The 20,671-nt window shown below is 40.6% G+C and overlaps 1 protein-coding gene across 5 annotated transcripts in view; it reads right to left on the reverse strand.

Moving 5' to 3' along the window:
* Nucleotides 1-1,279: 1,279 nt before the first annotated feature.
* Nucleotides 1,280-20,671, reverse strand: part of LOC147302041 (uncharacterized) — a 56,812-nt gene continuing 37,420 nt past the window's right edge. For 2 of the 5 annotated variants that reach the window (XM_086282616.1, XM_086282612.1), the window contains exons 3-43: nt 20,356-20,436; nt 20,217-20,276; nt 18,645-18,720; nt 18,198-18,269; nt 16,346-16,488; nt 16,246-16,263; nt 15,400-15,606; nt 15,297-15,323; nt 15,113-15,175; nt 14,949-15,032; nt 14,820-14,870; nt 14,580-14,720; nt 14,391-14,444; nt 14,044-14,088; nt 13,842-13,904; nt 12,958-13,089; nt 12,681-12,746; nt 12,572-12,598; nt 10,457-10,555; nt 10,339-10,374; nt 9,363-9,449; nt 9,136-9,168; nt 8,992-9,027; nt 8,835-8,894; nt 8,454-8,531; nt 8,214-8,249; nt 8,060-8,113; nt 7,614-7,685; nt 7,445-7,510; nt 7,329-7,356; nt 6,858-6,890; nt 6,740-6,774; nt 6,498-6,614; nt 6,264-6,411; nt 5,617-5,681; nt 5,262-5,390; nt 5,131-5,163; nt 4,683-5,045; nt 4,399-4,596; nt 2,719-2,828; nt 1,280-2,627 (exon numbers count right to left, since the gene is read on the reverse strand). In XM_086282616.1, coding sequence (XP_086138742.1) covers nt 2,417-2,627; nt 2,719-2,828; nt 4,399-4,596; nt 4,683-5,045; nt 5,131-5,163; nt 5,262-5,390; nt 5,617-5,681; nt 6,264-6,411; nt 6,498-6,614; nt 6,740-6,774; nt 6,858-6,890; nt 7,329-7,356; nt 7,445-7,510; nt 7,614-7,685; nt 8,060-8,113; nt 8,214-8,249; nt 8,454-8,531; nt 8,835-8,894; nt 8,992-9,027; nt 9,136-9,168; nt 9,363-9,449; nt 10,339-10,374; nt 10,457-10,555; nt 12,572-12,598; nt 12,681-12,746; nt 12,958-13,089; nt 13,842-13,904; nt 14,044-14,088; nt 14,391-14,444; nt 14,580-14,720; nt 14,820-14,870; nt 14,949-15,032; nt 15,113-15,175; nt 15,297-15,323; nt 15,400-15,606; nt 16,246-16,263; nt 16,346-16,488; nt 18,198-18,269; nt 18,645-18,720; nt 20,217-20,276; nt 20,356-20,436 — 3,537 coding nt within the window. In that variant the 3' untranslated portion in view covers nt 1,280-2,416. The remainder of the gene's footprint in view (nt 2,628-2,718; nt 2,829-4,398; nt 4,597-4,682; nt 5,046-5,130; nt 5,164-5,261; nt 5,391-5,616; nt 5,682-6,263; nt 6,412-6,497; nt 6,615-6,739; nt 6,775-6,857; nt 6,891-7,328; nt 7,357-7,444; nt 7,511-7,613; nt 7,686-8,059; nt 8,114-8,213; nt 8,250-8,453; nt 8,532-8,834; nt 8,895-8,991; nt 9,028-9,135; nt 9,169-9,362; nt 9,450-10,338; nt 10,375-10,456; nt 10,556-12,571; nt 12,599-12,680; nt 12,747-12,957; nt 13,090-13,841; nt 13,905-14,043; nt 14,089-14,390; nt 14,445-14,579; nt 14,721-14,819; nt 14,871-14,948; nt 15,033-15,112; nt 15,176-15,296; nt 15,324-15,399; nt 15,607-16,245; nt 16,264-16,345; nt 16,489-18,197; nt 18,270-18,644; nt 18,721-20,216; nt 20,277-20,355; nt 20,437-20,671) is intronic. The other 3 variants (XM_086282613.1, XM_086282615.1, XM_086282614.1) reach the window with 3 other exon arrangements.

A 20,671-nucleotide genomic window follows, 5' to 3' on the forward strand; every position in this document is an offset into this window, starting at 1 on the left:
TACTTGTTCCCATGTTCTTGTGGGTCCTGTTGTGGCTCTAATGTGAAAGGGGATATAATATAACATATTATAATATAATATAATGCCATATGATATTGGACAATATAGTGTCATATGATAGATCTACCCTACCGCCTACTGGTGTTGGCCAGAGGGGCCGATGGCGCGATATGGCAGCCTGGCTACAACCGTAGCTGCCTCCACCAGTGTGTGAATGTGGGAGTGAATGAATAGTGGTATCGTAAAGCGCTTTGGGTGCCTTGGAAAGCGCTATATAAATCCAATCCATTATTATTATTATTATTAAATTACCTACGAGTTTGATTTGTCAGCAACTTTCTGCCAGCCCTCTCTCCTTGCTTTTGCAGCCTTTGCAGTGTTCTCTTGCGTTTTAATTAAACTCTGAAACTCCTGAAATCCCTCACTCATGAGTTCTTGCTCTGCTGCCGGAAAATACCGAGCACGCCCCTTCGACATTTTCGCCGACCAATCAGCGGGTTGACGATCAATGTTTCTACTATCGATGCGTAGCCCCTTTTACGACACCCAGTGATGTCACATTCCTGCGTCCAGCTGTACTAATCGTCAACAGCAGGTGTGTTCGGGGAACCGGATTAGCGAGCTCACGGTTAGCGCGATGGTTTGGTCTTGGATGTGTCATTTGATCTTGGATGTAGTAAGCGACGTACGAAGAACGGGCCCCAGAGGTTCAACATTGCAGGTAACCAGTCACATTGCTGTGATGTCATAGTTTTGCGATGTGATGTTAAAACACCATCACACCAAACCCTAACCACAGTCGTGTAACCCTAACCCTAACCACGATCACATCCCAACCCCCAACTCTAATCCTGACCCTATTTTGGATTTTTTCCCGAGTGGACATCAGCATTTTTTTTCCGCATCACAAAACTATTACATCATAACAATGTGATTAGTTACTTGCAATGTTGAATCTGGACCAACATTAATTATAACGATTCAGTATCATCGCCAATATCAGCAAACAACCATCAATCCCCTGTATAAGATAAACAAGGGTAATTTTGACTCATGGAGTTGGAAATAAGCATAATACTACTTTATCATTAATACAAATATAGTTTTTAAGGCTACAGTTAAATGAGAAATGAAGTGTATACAGAGTGTTTGTAAACAAACTGTGATTAATGTTTTGTCCCATTAGGTCTCAGAAGTAATCAGCACATGTACAAACTTCTTAAAGGCCGCTGGTAAACCAGCAGATGATGAGATCCACGACTTACGATTAAACTTGCACTTTTTTCCACACAAATTTATTAAGAGAAACAAAGCATTTCAGCGTGTTGCTCACATGACAGAAGGCACAACAGTTAATGCACATTTCACTGCATTGGTTACAGCTGTTAGCACACGAAGAGGATGAAACCTCTCCACTAGAGTGGCAGTGGGCAAAAAGCCAGCAAAAACACACGACATGACAGATTTATGGCAAATCACATACACATGATGTATGTGATTTGTTTGCTTTCTGTGACTGCAAACAAACTCATTCTTACTTTGCGCATGTACTGGACTCACATCGCAAATTATAGGCAAAGCATAGTTTAGAAAAAAAATAAATATCCCTCTGTTATGGCTAAAAATACAATTTGAAAATATCTTCCCTTGAAGCAGAGTAAAAGTCTGTGGGTTACAGATAAAATCAGTGTAAAGAAGCTTAAAACACACACTTCACATACAAAATAATCAATGTTTACTTTGCTCTTGGACACTGAACATTACATTATCATAATTTGTTTGACTAATATCCATTTTCACTCTATATAAAAACTAGCTGTGTAGTTAAAGGCACAGAAAACCTTATTTAAACCATTTTAACACTTTTTCTCAGCCCAGAGACACAAACATAGTTTCTCGTGGTACAGTATAACCTCTCTGAGATAAATCTAATCACACTAGTCACGATGTGTTCTCTGCTGCAGGGTGTTGTAAGTTGCCAAGGGGGTCACAGAAATTGAAAAATGACAGTTTAACAGCAGCCTGTCCTTTCAGAATAAGACCAGATATGGACTTTAGTCACAGAGCAGAATTCTTTCTATAAACGGATTTTTCTGTTTCACTTATCACTGATATATTTATCAGTCTACTTCTTCTGTGGTGCACAACCTTAAGCTAGCGGTGGTTATGATTATTAGAGACACTGCTAGCTGGCAACTTTCAAACAGCAAAAGAAATGACAGAGAAGCTGCACCAACATGGCTGCCAGAGACAGTTACAGTAGGTCACCTGAGCTTAACTTGCGTGGGTAATCCTGTGTAGCACCATAGAGTAGGAGTTAACATACATAAACGAATTATTCTTTAGAAAATTCATATTTACAAAGGCACATCATAGTGTGTGCGTGTTTGTGTGTGGACAAAAACGGTGTCCGTGTCTATCTCCTGGAGTGGCCGGCGCTGTTCTCGATGCACAGCACGACGTTGGAGCTGGAGCAGCTGCTGGAGCTCTGCTGCAGCAAACTGCCACTCTGCAGCGGCGACGCCATGCCGGTCAGCGCGTGTTCGCCCACGCGCCACGTCTCGCAGAAGCTGTCGACGTGCCGCTCGCCTCTGCTAGTCGACCCGTGCCAGACCATCTTCTCTGGCCTGTGAAGAAACAGAAAAGCGTCATTCCGTAGCAAGCCTTAAAGACGTAATGCTAATGTAATGTTACGATTCATGCTGATTTGAGCCTCACCATGTGTTGTCGTGAAGAACGTCCTTGCCATCAAACGAGTAGATTGACACGTTTTCCTTCATTCTGCCGCCGCTGAAGATGTCGTCCCAGCTGTCAAACAGAACCTCGTCCTGGTGAACGCGAGGCACATGAATGAGTCAAATTACACTTTGTTGGGAATGTCAAAGCTTTAAAATGAGTCAACACTTAAGCGAGTATTTGAGGCTGGCTTTAATAGTGACTCAGTTCCACAGACTGTATGAAAAGGATGGAAATAATCATAGTGCCACACATCTCTGTGCGCACCGAGAAGCTGAACCAAGGATTTGCATTCATCACTCCATCAGAACCTTTGCCATTGACTCAAGTTTTTTTTTCTTCAGCATATTGTTTTTGGACTTTTTCTGGCTTTATTAGACAGACTCAGTGAAGACTAACAGGAAAGCGAAGGTAAAGAGAGACATGGGGCAAAGGGCTGGACTTGAACCCAGGCCGGCCACTCTTACCCATGTGGCATATGGTCGCCTGCTCATCCAACTTAGCTAAACTGGCACCTGCTCAGACCAGTTTTTGTTTGATATTCATACCTACCATTCTCAGTTGTTTTAAGGACACACTACACAATATCCTAAAATATGCCAAGTTTTCAGCTAATAGCTCTTTGTAAATCACTTTGTCGCAAAAATAATATTTTATGTCTGTCAAACTGTGTTATCTTTGGCATTTTTCATTGATTCAACCAAAGAAATGGGAACAAATGATGTGGTCTGTGACAGGCTGCTAGTAACAAAGTGTCTAACAATACAATGTATAACTCATTCCTTGTGTTAGCTACCTCTTTTATCACTGAATGATGCACAGGTAAGTGTTAAATGGTTTATATTCCTTTAAAAATGTTCAGGTACAAAGACTAGACTGACAAATGAGTGAAAAAAGAAATCCGGGAGAACTATTGCTGAAGAATGCTTTACAAATTAGAGTGTCCTGTGATGGCACGCATTTTAAAAACAGATATGCCCTCCCTCAATTTAAGTCTTTACAAAATCCAAACAGCACAGTAATGCAAATAATTAGCCCGGTGTACAGTTGATGTGAAGGGTCAAATTAGTGATTCATAAACTTTATGTGTTTATACTGGGCTGTAAATATGTTTACTTCTGCTGTAGGTTTTTGTCCTTTTGAATGTGGAACTTTAGGGTGACTGACTTACTTTTTTGACCAGTCTCAAGTGGCCATTAGAGGAACTGCAGGTTTTTGCCTCAATTTTGCCCTCTTATAATCATAGCCTAACAGAGAGATTACAGCTGAAGCAAGCTTCGATCTGAAAGTTAGCATAGCGGTATCTTTGACTGACTGATGGGCAGCTGTAGTTGCTAGCTTGCTCCTGAGTCAGTGGTGTCTTCTAGAGCATTTTTAATCGATAAAGATCTTGGCTTCTTGTGCTCCAGTTTTACTGAATGAATTTCTATATTTTATTCGTCTATTATTTAACACTAATCTGTACCCTTCCATCTAAATATAGTCCCTCATGGCTCTAAAGGCCAACATGGCTGTAACTGTAAGGATAAAGTCACAGCAGGAAGAGAACAGGTGATGTCACTGAGATTATGTCCATCTATTTTATACAGTCTGTGAGAGCAATGCATAAACTTTCACGAGACACCGGTCACGTCAGGTTGGGTGAGAACACTGTTTAACTACCTTCAAGTTGACTACTGATAAATTATGTCTGTCAGTTTTGCGGACGATGCTGTGGAGATCCTGGAGTCTGGAAGACAGGAAGGCCCGGAAAGTTCCCTTCATCCCGATGCCCTGAGCCTGGGTGAAGCACAGGAAGTCTGCACCGCGGATGCCCCGCATGGAGCCGGTCTGAGGGCTGTTCAGAGCAATCAGGTGGAGCTGTGGGGAAACATGCCAAGAAGTAAAAATGTATTCTTACAATGTGAGTAGCTAGACTTTGAGATGTACCAAGTGGTTTGTCTTACCACTGGCCCAGAAGTGTGATAGTGGACCGGACTCTGGGGTTGACGTGGGGGTGGTCTTCGTGGAGTGGTGATCGGGTAACGAGTGTCCACAACATAATACCTGTTATCAGGCGAGTTTAACCGGTCTGTATAACTTGGAAACCTGGGATCTGTTAGTTCCGGGTACCGTGGTTCTGACTGATACCGCGAATCAGGCTGGTATCTGGGATCGACGTAAGTAGGTTTATAGTCAGGCTCAGCATGTGGTTGGGCCGGACTCTCATGCGGCTGGTTGAAGTGGTTGGTGGAGGTGCCCGTGTGGGAGTGGTGGTCTTGGAAGTAAGGGACAACTGGCGGAGGCTCCACAGCAGCAACCTCATTACCCTAAATATGCAGCATGTGGCTTGTTAAAACTGGGCACGCTATATACCTGAATAACCAGATAAAAGACAAATAAAATTATGCTCACATCCTCCCTGGGGAAAGCGATGTACTCCCCAAGCTGAAAAATAAGAAAAAACAGAATGAATATAGATAAAAACTCCACAGTTGAAGTATTTTTGCATCTTTCCGGCTGATTTATGAAGATGAATGTTTCACCTGGACTTGACGAACTCCATCTCGGACTCGTAGGTAGAGATCTGTTTGGTCTAGTATGTACACCAGAGAGCCCTCAGGTTGTCTTCTAGCTGTAGCTGTCATCGTTTCGTAAGACCTCAACACTGTCACCTGCAAACACAGACCACAATGTGGATTACTGTGCAGCCGACACGTGTGTTTTTGTTGTGGTTTTAGAAAATTATTTAAAAAAAACAAAACTGGATGGACTTCCAAGTTTTATGCTAATCCATTGAGGTAATCAATGATAATTTCCAGCTCTTTAAAATTTGAACGCCCAACATTTTTTTTAAAGTTCATGACAGACAACCAGAAAATAAACAAAAGTTTTACTCACCCCAGAGGTCACACCAGGCACTCCAGGAGGTCCAGGAGGTCCTGGTGGTCCAGGAATACTGATAGCTGTGGTTCAAGCACAGATTTGTTAAACATAGGCTAAATGCTTGGATAAGCATTATCGTTATCGTTGCAGGCGCCAGACATGGAAAAGAGAACGCCTTCTCAAAAGACATGAATCTGAGCACACAGAGTTGAAATGCAATGATGCAGTGAAGTTTTCTTCAGTATAAAGTAATAAAATGATAGTTATCTATGGGTAGACAATGAACAGATAATTCAGCACACTTTAAATGCTACATCATTGCCCAAATTCTTAAAACCAAAAACCAAAAAACTAGTTTAAAAGTGAATATAAGCAGGAGGTTTAACTTTTACAGGCACTTTTGTATCAGAGGCTTTTGTTGATGACAAACCTGCCAGAATTCCATCTATCACATAAAGTTTTCTTGTATATGTGGGGAAATTTTTAGAAATGATAAGCAGCTCTTCATGCACAAAAACTCAGAGGACACTTTAAAATGCAAGACTGTTAATCCAGGTGGGGTTTAAATTAAAGGAGCAGCAAGTCATTCAAATTTTAATATATAAATCACCTTCTTTTAAGAAGTCTTTCATATTTAAGGGATGTTTTCCAGTTTAACTCACTCTGTGTGCCTCTGTAAGATCCATCTAGTGATGCTCCTGGAGGTCCAGGTGGCCCTGGTGGTCCAGGTGGTCCATCATACCCTCTTCCAGGTGGTCCAGGTGGCCCCTGGGGGCCTGGTGGGCCAATAATGGAGTCTCCTTTAGGGCCCTAATAAGACAGGAGGACACAGAGTCTGATTTACAGCATCTTTAAAAACATGAAGTGGCAGTATGTTTTCCAGAGTGTGATCGTACTGGAGGTCCAGGCACTCCTGGGGCTCCGACTCCGCTTCCTCCATACCGGGGGTCATAATATCCTCCGCCTGGCTCTCCTTTCTCTCCTTTCACGCCACTTTCACCTTTCAGGTCATTCTGGGTAGACACATTAAAAATCAGAGAGAAAGCCAGCAGTACAATCAAAACTCAAACCGATTTGAACAACTTAATCTTAAAATATAAAGACATAAAATCTAAAGTGTGCAAAGGCGAGGGATTACCTTTAAACTGTAAATGTCAATGTTTGATCCAAAACCTGGAACAGACAAAAATGTCTTGCCTTAAATTTGTCCACAGACTGAAAACTTTAAACATTTACACGTCTGTCAGGGACGTTACCTGGTGGTCCCCGATCTCCTTTCTCTCCTTTAACTGTTAAAAAACAACAAGTTAAACAACCGCAAGAACACAGCATTTCCTCAAATCCTGACTTTATTTACTGTAACTGCAAAGGATAACGACCCGTTATTAGAGTCAGGCCAAACATAGAGGCCAAACAACTGCTGCTTCTGAACCTTTTAGTTACTGCTAAACTCCACCAGTGGGACGGTGTAATTCAAACACAGCTCTCCACCTAAACCCTTTTTAACTCTAAAATCACTGTGGGGAGAAATCTTTTTGAGATTTTTGGAGGTTTTTTAACTGCTGGACCGAGATCAGACAGCTGTTGGATATCTTCCAGCCTTTCTGCTAAGCCAAGCTAACCATGACGCTTCACATTCACCATACAGATATTAAGGTAATATATTGTACTTCTTAAAATGTTTCTCATAACGTTGGCATCTAACATTGAATTTGAAGTGAACTCACCAGCGTAATACCTGGAGTAATCATATCCCTGAAATTAAAAGGAAAGAATTAGGGAACTTTAACCCATTTTGACCGATATATGCACCACAACAGGAAAATATCATCTCTGGACTCACTCCGAGTCTGTCAATAGGAACAGGAGGTCCGGGAGGCCCAGGGGGCCCTGGTGGGCCTGGTGGTCCCTGAGACACAAAAAATAATATTGATTACTGTTTCTGTAAAAGATGACAAATGGATTGAAATCAGGATCTGATAAAAAGGCAAAGTCAAATCTTCAGCACTCACAGGGTATCCGTATCCAGATCCACTGCCTGCATCTCCCTTCTCTCCTTTGGCACCGTTTAGTCCTGGTCGACCCTAAAACAAGGTTGCAGAATGTCACAGTTACATTCTGACATAATGAACTTCTAAAAAAATAATTAATTATTAATACTGTCTTCCCTCTCAACCCTGCAAATCAAAGCTTCCTAAGATTGGACTCCACTGTTGTTCTCTTTTCACAGTTGCTGTCACATAAATCTAATATGAAGAATCAACTGATTGCCATAGTATTTGCACAAACCACTACATTTCTGACTTCATACTTTTACACTTTATATTTGTAGCCATGAGATCAGCATCAAGGGTGATATTTCCCTACTGGGCAGTTGTTTGTGTCATTACTCCAGTCAAATACCTGCCTAACTATGTGAAGGCTTATCATGAAATCTTTGTAAAGATGCCAAACTTACCGATCGGCCAGGAAAACCAATCTCCCCCTTCTGGCCTTGAGGACCTTGTGGACCCTGGAGAAAAATGTACATTGAAGCTCGTTATACTAATCTGATTTTGCTAACTTGTTAAACAAGTCTAAAGTTGTGAACTTTTAAAATTTAGACAACATACTGGAAATCCCATTGGGCCAGGACTTCCTCTCTCGCCCTGCAAATTAAGACACAAGCACACTGTAAACATCACACACAGTGATATTTTGATTTAAACATATTAGGAATGATCACCTGAACTAGAACTATCCATGCCAACACTGATATCGGTATCGGATCGACACTAAGGCAGCTGGATAAATACTTTGTTTCTATCATCAAAGTCCATAATGACAGATTTTTTTTAACTTGATTTATTTACCGGCTGTCCTGTCAAGCCTCCCAGGAATAGAGGTCTCCCATCAGGCCCCGTGATGACACTAGGCTCTCCTTTTTCTCCCTGAACAAAAAGCAAGAACTTACAAAAATACTACTGGAAACAGTATTTAAGTCACAAGGCTTTTAAAAAATATTGTTGATATTAAAATATTGAACTCCATTCGTTTCCTGTTACTTTAACACAAATTGTGTTAAATAATTTGGAAAGTAAAAAGTATGTCACTTACTGAGAGGAATGTAATTAAAAATCATGTGAAATCATGTTAATATGAAAATGTATTAAATTAAAAAACAATGGTGCACAAAATATAATGAATATACATGTCTTAAAATGTGAAATGAACAAACAAAGATATGCACCTACCTTAGGTGCATATCCTGGTGGCCCTGGGTTCCCTTTTTCCCCTTTTGGTCCCATTGGGCCCTAAATCCATACACACAATATAATCACTTACTTGCATTGTTTTGAATCAGTTGGTTTCCTACAGGCTCAACTGTTTGATGATCATGGTGATACGTACTGGGAATCCTGCCCTGCCTGGAATACCTGGTCCAACCTGAAAAAGAAACGCAGTTTGAAAATGCTAAAATATTCTCTCAACTTAATGTTTTGTGGCGACGCTTTTGATAAGATTGTTAGGGGACTGAGGGGCGCATCCACCTACCTGCCCTGCTTCATTCCAATAAAGGTCGTTATACTAGCAAGACAAAGTTAGGTCAGTTAGTATGAATGTGAATGAGCAAACAAGCATGCTGTGGCTATTAGTGTAGATGAGTAACATCAGGAGGAAAATCGATTTAGACAGGCTGTGCTGTGTGGGTTAGTGTTATTTCACATATTAATCCAGAATCATTCAACCTCTGTACATTTACAAGTTGAATGAAGACTCACATCTCCTCCTGGCTGGTAGATGATCTGTCCTGGAGGTCCAGGAGGGCCTGGAGGTCCAGGTGGTCCACCATCTCTTCCTGGCAAACCCTGTTACAAATTGGTGCATTATCAGGCAGAAATGGGTGAGTATGCAATATGTTCAGAGCATAGTTTAATCGAGTCCTTGTCTGAATGAATATTGCATTATTGAATATTGAACATGCATATGAAACTTTTGACTGGTACTGAATAATAATGGATTGGATTTTATATAGCGCTTTTCAAGGCACCCAAAGCGCTTTACAATACCACTATTCATTCACACACTGGTGGAGGCAGCTACAGTTGTAGCCACAGCTGCCCTGGGGCAGACTGACAGAAGCGAGGCTGCCATATCGCGCCATCGGCCCCTCTGGCCAAAACCTGTAGGCAAGTAGGGTAAAGTGTCTTGCCCAAGGACACAACGACCAGGACAGAAAGTCCAGGGATCGAACCGGCAACCTTCCGGTTACAGATGCGATTCCCAACCCCCTGAGCCACGGTCGCTCCAATATAAAGGCATCATCTGCATATAACTCAATCCGATGGTCAGCGATCATAACATTGAGACATACAGAAATAAAAGGACCTAATGTAGAAACCTTCAAAGAAAGTTTTGTTGGTAACTATAATTGCTGTCATCGGCATATAACTAAACTCCACAAAAGGAAAGTTTGCATGAATTCAATAAAACTAATGAAAAAATAGGTAGGCCCAAACAGAACTTTGAAGCACTTGCGATCTTGCACGTGTTGCTTCTGTTCTAAAGAAATCTTCAAAGAGATCACATGATCTATGACAAATTATCCTACATACACATTCCTTTCATCGATTTAGATAGACAATAAACTCTAGATAAATTATAATAACTAAAAGGTTATTTGGGAACTGCATATGCTGATGAAGCTGATATGAAATGAAGAGCTTCCTAACAACTTTAAGTCTGCATTCAACTCACCCTCTCTCCTTTCTCGCCACTGTCTCCCTTTGGACCCTAAAAAAGAATCAGGATACTGTATTAGAAGACCATATCATTAATACTAGTAAGTGTACAGTAACACTAATGTTAGCCATACTTTTTCTCCAGTTGAACCATTCAAGCCAGGGATCCCAGGAGGTCCTCGTGGTCCTTCTGCTCCTTTGCTACCAGGTGTTCCTGGTAAACCTGGATTTCCCTAAAAAAACAGTAAAACATATTCTTTACAGGAGTGGTGAATTCATAAAAGTATGACATAAATTCACTGAATTAAAATGGAATGCTGCTACTAATATTGTTAATAAGACAAACTTTGGAAGACTTTTTTCATTTATGTTAATGTACATATAAAACATAGGTATGGTTTCTCACTTAATATCCAGGATTTTGGGGGGTTAAAAAACTGTGCTTATGAATTGTGAAACAATATGGGACTCAGGTAGATGTAATGACTACTGTAAGTATTCTTGGGCAAGATACTGAACCCTAAGTTGTTCTGTGATGTATGCATCAGAGTGTGAATGTGGGCTAAAAAAAAGTGCTTTGATGAAAGTGCGTGAATGATGGATCACAAATATGAAAATTTTAAAAAAAGGATATGAAGGATTATAATAAATATTATTAAAACACACACGTTTTAATAATCACTTTGTGTGTGACGATGTTGCACTGAGACTGATCCACACATTAAGGAGGGAATACTGCATATACAGACAAATACAGACATTTATACTACTCTATAGTAAGAGTCTATAAAAAATTTTGTAAGCATTTTTTTAGATCTTCATTTTTCTATGTGTAATTTATTGATATTAAAACTAGGCTAAATACTAATGTAATCTTTATTGTCAGGTCTAATAAGACAAGTCTTAGATGTTTTTAACTAACCCAGAGCTTATCAGACTGAAAAGCCAACTGAATATGTGATTAACAGATACACAACAGAGCAAATAATTGAACAAATCATTTGAAAACACATATATAACTGATATCAGTAATAAACAGAAAACCAAAGTGGCCCCAAAGTCGAACCTTGAGGCACACCTTTTTATATTTGATTCAGACCCTTGTACTTTGATGTGAAATTTATACTTTATGTGACTTAAGTAGCCACACTCATGCCAAAAAAAGAAGATAGCTCGGATGCTAAACAAAAGCAAAATTACTGTGGAGATAGTTGGATTTAATCCTAATTCGAATTGATGTTAATAGGGGCAGGGATGGCTCCAGGTCAGGGGTTTGAATCCACTGAACGGCTACCCTGAGGTACCCCTGAGCAAGATACCGTTCCTACAAACTGCTCCCTGGGCGCCCAATGGCTGCCCACTGCTTCACTGGGTGAATGGGTAAAATGCAAAGAGGAATTTTTCCCATGGGGATCAATAAAGTTTAAGAAGAAAAAATATACTACAGTGGCTTGCACTGCTGTTGAACAGTGCTCCATGGGATGTTCAAGGCTTGGGAAATCTTTGGGAAAGCTTGCTATAAATTTCTCAATAACTTTATTCCTGACCTGTCTGGTATCTAAACCCAATCGAGAATCTGTGGCAAGATCTGAAAACTGCTGTTCACAAACGCTGTCCATCTAATCTGACTGAACTGGAGCTGTTTTGCAAAGAAGAATGGGCAAGGATTTCAGTCTCTAGATGTTGTATAGGAATTTCTTTCACTTATTAATCACATTATTGTATGATGCCTTGGTGCTACTGGATTTTAACATGTCTGACACTCATACGTTAAGAGTGGGTGCAGTAAGGATGTTGGGGGAAACAGGAACTCCACAGGAAGAGTCTTTTGTCTCTTCAAGGACTCTGGGAGGTAGCAAGGGAGTGTAAACCTTAAGGTGTGAAACAGCTGTGTACTGCCTTTTGTTCCTGGAGAAGGTATTTAACTGAGAGCCATGCTAGGCTCAGTGAGACTCTGCTGACCGTCTGCCCCGTGGTCATGCAGGGGCTCCACAAGCTTGGTTGTATGTTCTTTGTGTGTTTGGATTAAAGAATGTCAGCTACCGCTCACCGCTCGTCTGCAGGCTTTATTTAAGTGGAAAACTTCCACAACAATGTGCAAAGCTGGTAGAGACGTTCTCTAAAGGACTGGCAGCTGTAATTGCAGCAAAAGGTGGTTCTACAATTGAATCAGGGGGCTGAATAATTACGGTATCATGGACATAAAGAAATAACTTATTCAAGCCATACAGTTTTTCTGGCATACTTACAGGATGACCTGCAATACCAGGTGGGCCCTGGAAAAATATGGCACAGGACAGCATGAGATATACAAAAATTTACAAGGAACAACAATCTCCCATATTTGTAACTCGTTACCTGGGGTCCAGGTTCGCCTCTGAGTCCAGGCAAACCACTGAGTACCTCATATCCATCTTGATCGCCCTGTATGGAGATAATATGAAGTCAAAACAACTGATTACTGCTAGCTTCTCATCCACTCAGACTGTTTGGACTGGTTGACATTTCAGAGTAGATATCAATGGTTGCTACCGGCATCCTCAAACTAACAACTTTTTTTTAGCTTGGTACTTGCTCTCATCTGTCCACAAAAAACAAAAGAAAACAAAAAAAAGGAGAAAAGGAATCTACTCACATAGCCAATACGATATGGTGGCCCAGGTGGTCCGGGGGGCCCTGGTGGTCCCACTGGTCCCATTGGACCTGGAAGCCCTGCCAGGCCAGTCTGTCCTGATGTCCCCACCTGTCCTGGTTCACCCTGAGAGCCCTTAGGTGGCAGAGGTCAGTTGTAATGTCAGATTATGTTCAACACTGTATAAAGAGGAGAAGAAAAGTAGGACAGGAAGAGCAAACGGTGGCATGACACAGGCACGTGCAGAGCTGGAGGTTAAATAGAGATGCGGATGAAGGTTACAGTTAAGGTTTGGGGACCTACTATGCTCATTAATGTGCCTGTATTTATTTTTGGATTGTACTAGAGCTGATTGTATAATTCAACAATGGACAAACATGCCTCTTTATCATCGCCCTGTATGTCTGAAGCAAGTCGTGTTAGTGCATGTCTCTTTCTAACAGGACACTGTCATATGATTAGCCAGCTTCTGGAAGCTTGCTGAGGGGCAGTACCTAGTGCTTGTGAGCTGTACGGCCTGTTCTTCATAGGTCCCTGTACCAAGTAACTATTTAAAGAAACCATTTTTGGTGAAAGTATCTAAAAATCTGCACAGTGTGAAGCCTGATTTATTAAAACTTTGGTCATTTTTAATATGAACACCTTGCTTTGTATATGCATGACAGAAACTAAGGAAACGCAGAGTAGGTCCTTAAATGAGTGAAGAAAGTCTTTTATGGAAACAGAATCTTTCACAGCTGCAATGTCTTGAAAGATTCTGTGAAAACAGAAAATAATAGTAATATAATAATAATAATAATAAAGAGTAAATAATGCAGAAAACTTGAGAAAATAAAATAAATCATCACAGCAGAGACATGCCCCAGGACCACCAACCCATTACACACCGTAGAGGATGGAGTAAAGTAAGAGAACAAGCCGGTGAAAAAGCTGGAGCCTTGTGCATCTTGCTAAAGGAAAGCAACAAAGAATGTGAAGAGTACATGGATGGGCCACCAAGTACAACATTTTCATATCAGTTCAGTGGGGAACATCTTTCTGCTTTCAATGATGAGAGTTTTAAGGGCTGAAATTAAAAATGAAGCTCACCTTTTCTCCAGCTGGTCCTGGAAGACCGAGGTCACCACTGTCACCCTGGGGAAAGAAGATTTAAAACAAAATATATGATAGTCAATACATTCAAAAGAAATGTCTATTGAATCATTACATTTAGTCCAGGATTGTAGGCTGTATTCATTTAAATCCTTCTTGAATTTTTTTTTTTGCTGTTTTGTGGTCAAAATAAAAATCTTTAAAATATTTTGGTTAATCACTAAATAAAACTAATGAATTTCTCATTCAGATTTTATTAATAAATGATTAAGTCTTTTAGTGAGTACATTGTCTCTTGCTAGCATGTACCATAGTACAGCCCCACAGACTGAGTCTATCTTTACCTTTCCTCCTGCAGGTCCAGGTGGACCAGGTAGCCCAGGAGGACCAGGGGGTCCCTACAGCAGCAAACACAAAACAGAGTCAGTATTTACTATACCTCAAATAAACATCAACAACATTTAAAAGCAGAACAATGAAGGCATTGGGTGGTAAGGAAGTAAAATGGTAAGTAATCAAAGTAAAATACTCACTGGCAATCCCGGAGCACCATCTTGCCCAGGTGGTCCAGGAGGTCCAACAGCTATTGGACCATCAAGGCCCACTGCCACTGAAGTACCAGGGATCCCAGGAGGGCCAGGAGGACCTGGGAGACCCGGTGGACCATGTGGACCCTAGATAACAAATCCCAAAACAATCATATTACCACCTCAAGTGACTACTTTTTACTTATGTTAAAAAAAACAACATAAAAACCCCAAAACAAAGCATACCCGGATTTTATCCAAGTCTGGGAATCCCGAGCCCTCCATGTCAACAAATGTCTGTAAGAAGCATAAGTTTAGTGAAAAGTTTTGGAAGTTATGAAATGAATGAAAAGAGTGTGTGGAGCCTGGACTTACTGGACGATCACCAGTACCAGGTCCAGGAGGTCCAGGTGGACCTGGGGGGCCTCTGGGTCCCGGCTGACCCTCTCCACGTTCACCCTGGAGGATTTTAAGACCACGGATTATCACGTTACATAATGCCATGTGTCTTCTTTAAACAGATGACTTAAATAGGGCACCTTTTCGCCTTTGGCACCAGGACCTCCTGGAATTCCTGGAACACCCTGCAGCCCAGGAGGACCCTGGAAACAGAAGCAAAAACCCCAAATTACACTGATAATATTTCAATCGATTTATCTGGAAAAGCCTATAAATAATTCTTCTTTTGTAGCAATATTTCAATGTGAAAACAGAGAAACTCACAGCTCTTCCATCCTCTCCTGGATCACCCTGAAAGATTAATGAACAACCTCTGAGCAACATGAACCTCCAAACATTAAACAGCTCTAAACCTCGTTGTACTCACAGGCTCCCCATCAGCTCCAGGAGGTCCTGCAGGCCCATCCGACCCTGGCAGTCCTGGTGGTCCGGGGGGTCCGGCCAGCTGCTGCACAATAGAGCCATCCCCAAGTCGGACCACCTCAGCTGCAGGTCCTGTAGGACCAGGTGGTCCGGGAGGCCCCTGAGCCCCACGATCTCCTTTTTTACCAGTGTAGCCTTTGCCAAGATCACCCTGTGAGTGAGAATGTTGGATTTGGAAGGAATGTAATACTTAGTTAATACTTAGGTTACAGGTTTAGATAATTTAAATGTGAATTATAGTTTTAAGCTTTATGTGTATAATAAAGGCAATAATAGTTTCTCTAGCAGAGACACAGTAGATCTGTTGACAGCAGAAACAAAACATGTTGTTATGGATGAACCTGAAATAATTTCTATCATTTCTAATGGCAAGAATAAAATTTCAAATTCAATCTGTATCATAAGTTTTGCTCCCGGCTGATCGGCATTTAGACATTTCTGCTCTTGTGCTTCAATTCATTCATTCTGACATGAGCCTTTCTGCTCATCTCCAACATGTTTTTATTCCTTGATTCGACCAGAGTAGCCTTCAATGATTCAGAACTCAAAATAGTTTTAGCTCCTCCCCCTATAAGGCCATCTTTTCAACTATATGTGACACCGGACAGAGCCGAGTGCGAAAAACAAAACTCATGGCTCTGAGACTGAGATTTTAGAGTTTTCTGAATCCTGAGCTTCTGCATTGCAGGGATTATTTGTACACATGCTGACCTCCTTATTTTTGTTTAGCTCATTATGTATAAAAGCCAAACTGCATGTGTATGAGTACATGGACAGACACTTTACATACCTTTTCACCTTTTTCACCCTGAAAAGCAGGAAGAAACAGTTGAGTGCATCAGCCATACGATCACTAAAAACACACTCACAGACACAAAGTGGTGTCTTACCTTCTGTCCTTGGACTCCACCCTGTGCAGAGAAACCAGAGCCAGAGCTGACACCTGAATCTCCCTTCGCTCCTACAGGGCCCTGGTCCCCCTTTGAGCCTTTCTCTCCTCTGTCTCCTTTTTCACCTTTAGCACCGATTGTACCTGAAGTAATTTAGCAAGTTAGGAACATCTAGACTGTGCCGCAGGACAAGAATGCTTAAATACAAATGTAATATGTGTAAATGTAAGACCAGCAACTATCAATGCATCATCTGCTCTTATATAGCATATGGATGTCAAGCACGCTGATCCAGCAAACAGTCCTTCACCATCACCCAAAGCAAAATGTGAAATTGGAACTGCAATAATCACAAAATGAAAGCACAGAAGATGCCAAAGCAAAAGCCAAAAAATGTCTTTAATGAAATTGCCTTCTATTAATTTTTCTCTGCAAATAAGGCCAATTTTATTTTAGAAATCAGTCCTATAGAGGGAAGCAGGAATTCTTGCTTCTCATTTCAAGGTTAGCTGTTTCGTTTCTTCAGGGTTTTATATTTAACTTAACAGGTCCACCATAAATAAATAGATAAATAAATAAAACCATGTTGATCTGTAAGTTTGCTTTTGGTAAAGACAAAAAAGAGACAAATATTAAAGCAGACACATTAGCGCTGCTTACAATTAACGTTGGTTTTCTATTGTTGGTGACGGCTGGAGTGAAAATGTCTTTATGAGCCCAAACAGGTCACGAGAGGCAGAACATGCATGTTTTACTGTTTTTTGTATTTAAACTAGTAGGTTTAGTTGCTTCTGCTTCACAATAAAAAGTTACAGTAGTTTTGTTTGTGGACTAACAAAATTAGTAAATATTAAATAAAATGAGTGAAAATGAAGTAAAAACAGGAACATAAATAAGTCAACAGTCAAATAAAAAACACACGAGAATAAATAAGAGGAAAAAACAGGAAATAGAAAGTAAAAAAAAAAGTTCAAATAGGAGAATGGAATGAATAAATAAAAATAAATAAATAAATAAAAAATGAGCCAAAAAAAAAAAAGGAGGAAATAACACCATTAATGAAAAACATAAAATCTGAAACACCAATTTTCATCTTATTTTATGTATTTATATTTAAGGTATATGGCACTTTTTTGAGCCATTTATTCATTCATTCATTATTTTGTCAGTGTTGGACCTCCATGATCTTATTCATCTTATTCATAGCCTTTTCCTTTTTTGTTTTCTCTAGGTCACGAGCAGTTGTCCAAGCATTTCACTACATATCGTACTGTGTATGACTGTGTACGTGACAAATAAAATTTGAATTTGAATTTGAAATTTGAATTTGAGCGTTGCCCATCGTCACTTATACAACAGAACGTTTTACTCAAGAAATGTCCGATAGAGCATTAAAGGTAAGTTATTATATTATGTTTTGCACCAAAGTTGACTGGAACAGAGATTTTAATAAAGATTATACCTTTAAAATGTCATTTCTACCATCCTGTGATTTTAATTTAAGCCAATCTGATTAAACAGAGTTCCTGAGGACTATTCAGAGTAGCACTACAAGTAGAAATAATGTTGGATGTTGTGCTACAAATTTCAGTAGTAAGTAGTCAGCTACTTCAGTAATCATCAAGATTTGCTCTCTTGGGGACAAAACTAAGACACCATCGCATTGAAGCCTGCTGAGCGGATGCTGACGTTCAATCAACCTCCACCCATACACTGAGCAGAATGAGAAAGCAGCAACAGCCAGAGCGCTCCTTCTTTACTGTGATAGGAAGGCCACAGATTGATTAGGACATGATCCTAATCTGATGTGCTGCCAGCCGTTATCAGGACCCTTTTGCCCCCTGCGACCCACCTCTTGAGCCTAATAATCCAGGCTTGCTGAAGTCCTGCCTGCTGTACTCCACGGAGGGCTGATACCAGACATCTGAACACAAACATACCTTTACCTGCTGCTCGGAGAACTCATGAAACATGTTTGTGGCGTGACGGAGAAAGGAACGGTCCTATTTCACGAGCAACTCACTCAAAGAGAAATTACTTCTTTTATCATCCACTAGAGGGAGCTAAAGAACTTCTAGTCATACACACTCCTTGCAGCAATCTCCTCACATGGGTCCAGACAGGCAACCTGACGTAAACTTTTCTGGCTTAAAAATGTCTACATGATGTTTCTTTGGCAGCGCCTGCTGCATGATTTAAAAACTTCCATTACACATTTATACAGCGCAGTGACATGCTGAGAGTCCTGGAAGAGCACGCTTAAGCTCTTTAGTTATAAATCAACACACTTTCTCTTTACCTGTTTGTGCGAGTGTGTTTATGTGTGAGGAAATCAGCGGAGGTTCAGGCAGTGGACGGAAAGGTGGAGGGGTGGTCTGTGGGGGGGAACGGGACACAAATACAACATTTTAAAACATCTGGAAATTCACATAATGGAATGCAACCACATCACATGTACATCTACATTTATATGTAATTTTCAGACAATATTTGTGCACAAGAGCAGACAAATACTTCCACCAGGTGGTGGAAAGCAGATAATTTGCATTCAGTTGAAATTGAAAGTTTAAATGAAATGTTCACCACTAGGGAGCAGTGTGTTACCAGCTGATGTATTAATGATGTTTTGGGATATGTGTGTTTTTTAAGTTCATCCAACTGTTTTTCATATTCTCTATGGTCTCCCATATATATAAAGGATCCTAGTGTAAAAATATTTCACTGCAAAAGATTTAACTGAAAGAGATCCATAAATTAAAAACAAAAACTACTACTAAATAATGTTAAGCCAAATGATCGCTCCACATTTGGAAACTCTTGGGGGCAGTGAGTGTGCTTTTACTGCATTGGCAGTGTGTTTGGGATCACTGTCATGCTGAAAAATTAAGCTTTTGTCAATCAGACTCTTTTCAGATGGTATTGCATGGTGGCTCAAACTCTGATGGCACTTTTCTGTGTTTGTAATTCATCAGTTCTGACAAAGATCTCCAACACCACTGGCTGAGATGCAGCTCGATGATGACTGTAGACACTCAGTGTTGCACCTCCCTCCAACCTGCCCCGTACATACTGACGAATCAAAATCAAAAACTGAAATTTGGGTTCATCACTCCATCAAACCTGTCTCCACTGATTTTCAGTCCAGTCCAGTGTAATTTTCATACCTCAGCCTTTTCTCCTTATCAAGAAAAGCGTCTTGACAGCCACCTTTTCACTGAGACCATCTCTGATGATGCTTCAGTGAACGGTTTCTTAAGGACTTGACTTTCAGATACTGTTCATCTGCTGCAGGTATCTTTTTGGGGCTGCCACTTCTCTTTTTGTCCTCCAATTGTCCATTTTCCTCAGATTTTTTAAGGATGTACTGAGCTAATAGCTCTTTGGGAATCATTTAGTCGTTACAAGAAAAATAAATACTAGTTTATGTCTGTGAAACTGTTATCTTTGGAGTTTTTTATAGATTCAACTAAAGAAATGGGAACAAATGATATGTTTTTGCGACAGGCTGGTAGCAACGACTAAAGATACAAATTAAATTTTTTGTTGTTGTTGTCTGTTATGTATAGACAAAACACTGGTTCATCCCTTCAGTTAGGCGCCTTTTTATAAGCTTGAATGATTCATAGTGTTACATGGCTTAACAAATAAAAAAGCTTCCTCTGATAATGGTCTGTTAAAAAGTAGCTAATGTCTAAAGAAAACTTTGAGAGACCTCCAGAAAGCCATTAATAAGCAATTCAATGCCTACAATTCCCATAATGCAACTAGGCCCTGCTGTTCCTCTTGAAATACATCTCGAGCTGAGATGATTTCAGAGACTGTAAATCACTCTTGTATGTTCATATAAGACATCCACAAAGCTCATACAGACCTTCACGCTGCCTCCCATCTGCCTCCTCTCGCCGTCGCCGCTGCCATAGTCACCAGAGCCCTGCGATACAGAGAAAAAACTGTGTTTCACAAAAGCCTTCTGGTGGTTTGACTGGAATATTGGAAACACAAGAACTCACAGTGTCAGAGTCGTCCTCATAGTCGCATAAACGCTCAGCTGACCGAGGGTTTCCCACCAGTCTCAGGTCTGCCATGTCACCCTAAAACACACAGACAGTGAATCCCACCATAGGTATTATCAGAAGCAGAGGTGGGACCAAGTCATTGTTTTGCAAGTCTCAAGTAAGTCTCAAGTCTTTATCCTCAAGTCACAAGTCAAGGCTCAAGTAATGTCAGGCAAGTCAGAGTCGAGTCTCAAGTCACTGGTGTAAAAGTCAGAGTAAAGTCACAAGTCTGAAACTTTGAATTTCAAGTCCTTTCGAGTCTTTAAAAAAA

This window comes from Aulonocara sp. 'chitande type north' Nkhata Bay, linkage group LG23 (assembly GCF_057382095.1).
Source record: "Aulonocara sp. 'chitande type north' Nkhata Bay isolate Kocher_YH1m ecotype deep benthic linkage group LG23, A_spYH_male_GT1.1, whole genome shotgun sequence".
NCBI classification, from domain to species: domain Eukaryota; kingdom Metazoa; phylum Chordata; class Actinopteri; order Cichliformes; family Cichlidae; genus Aulonocara; species Aulonocara sp. 'chitande type north' Nkhata Bay.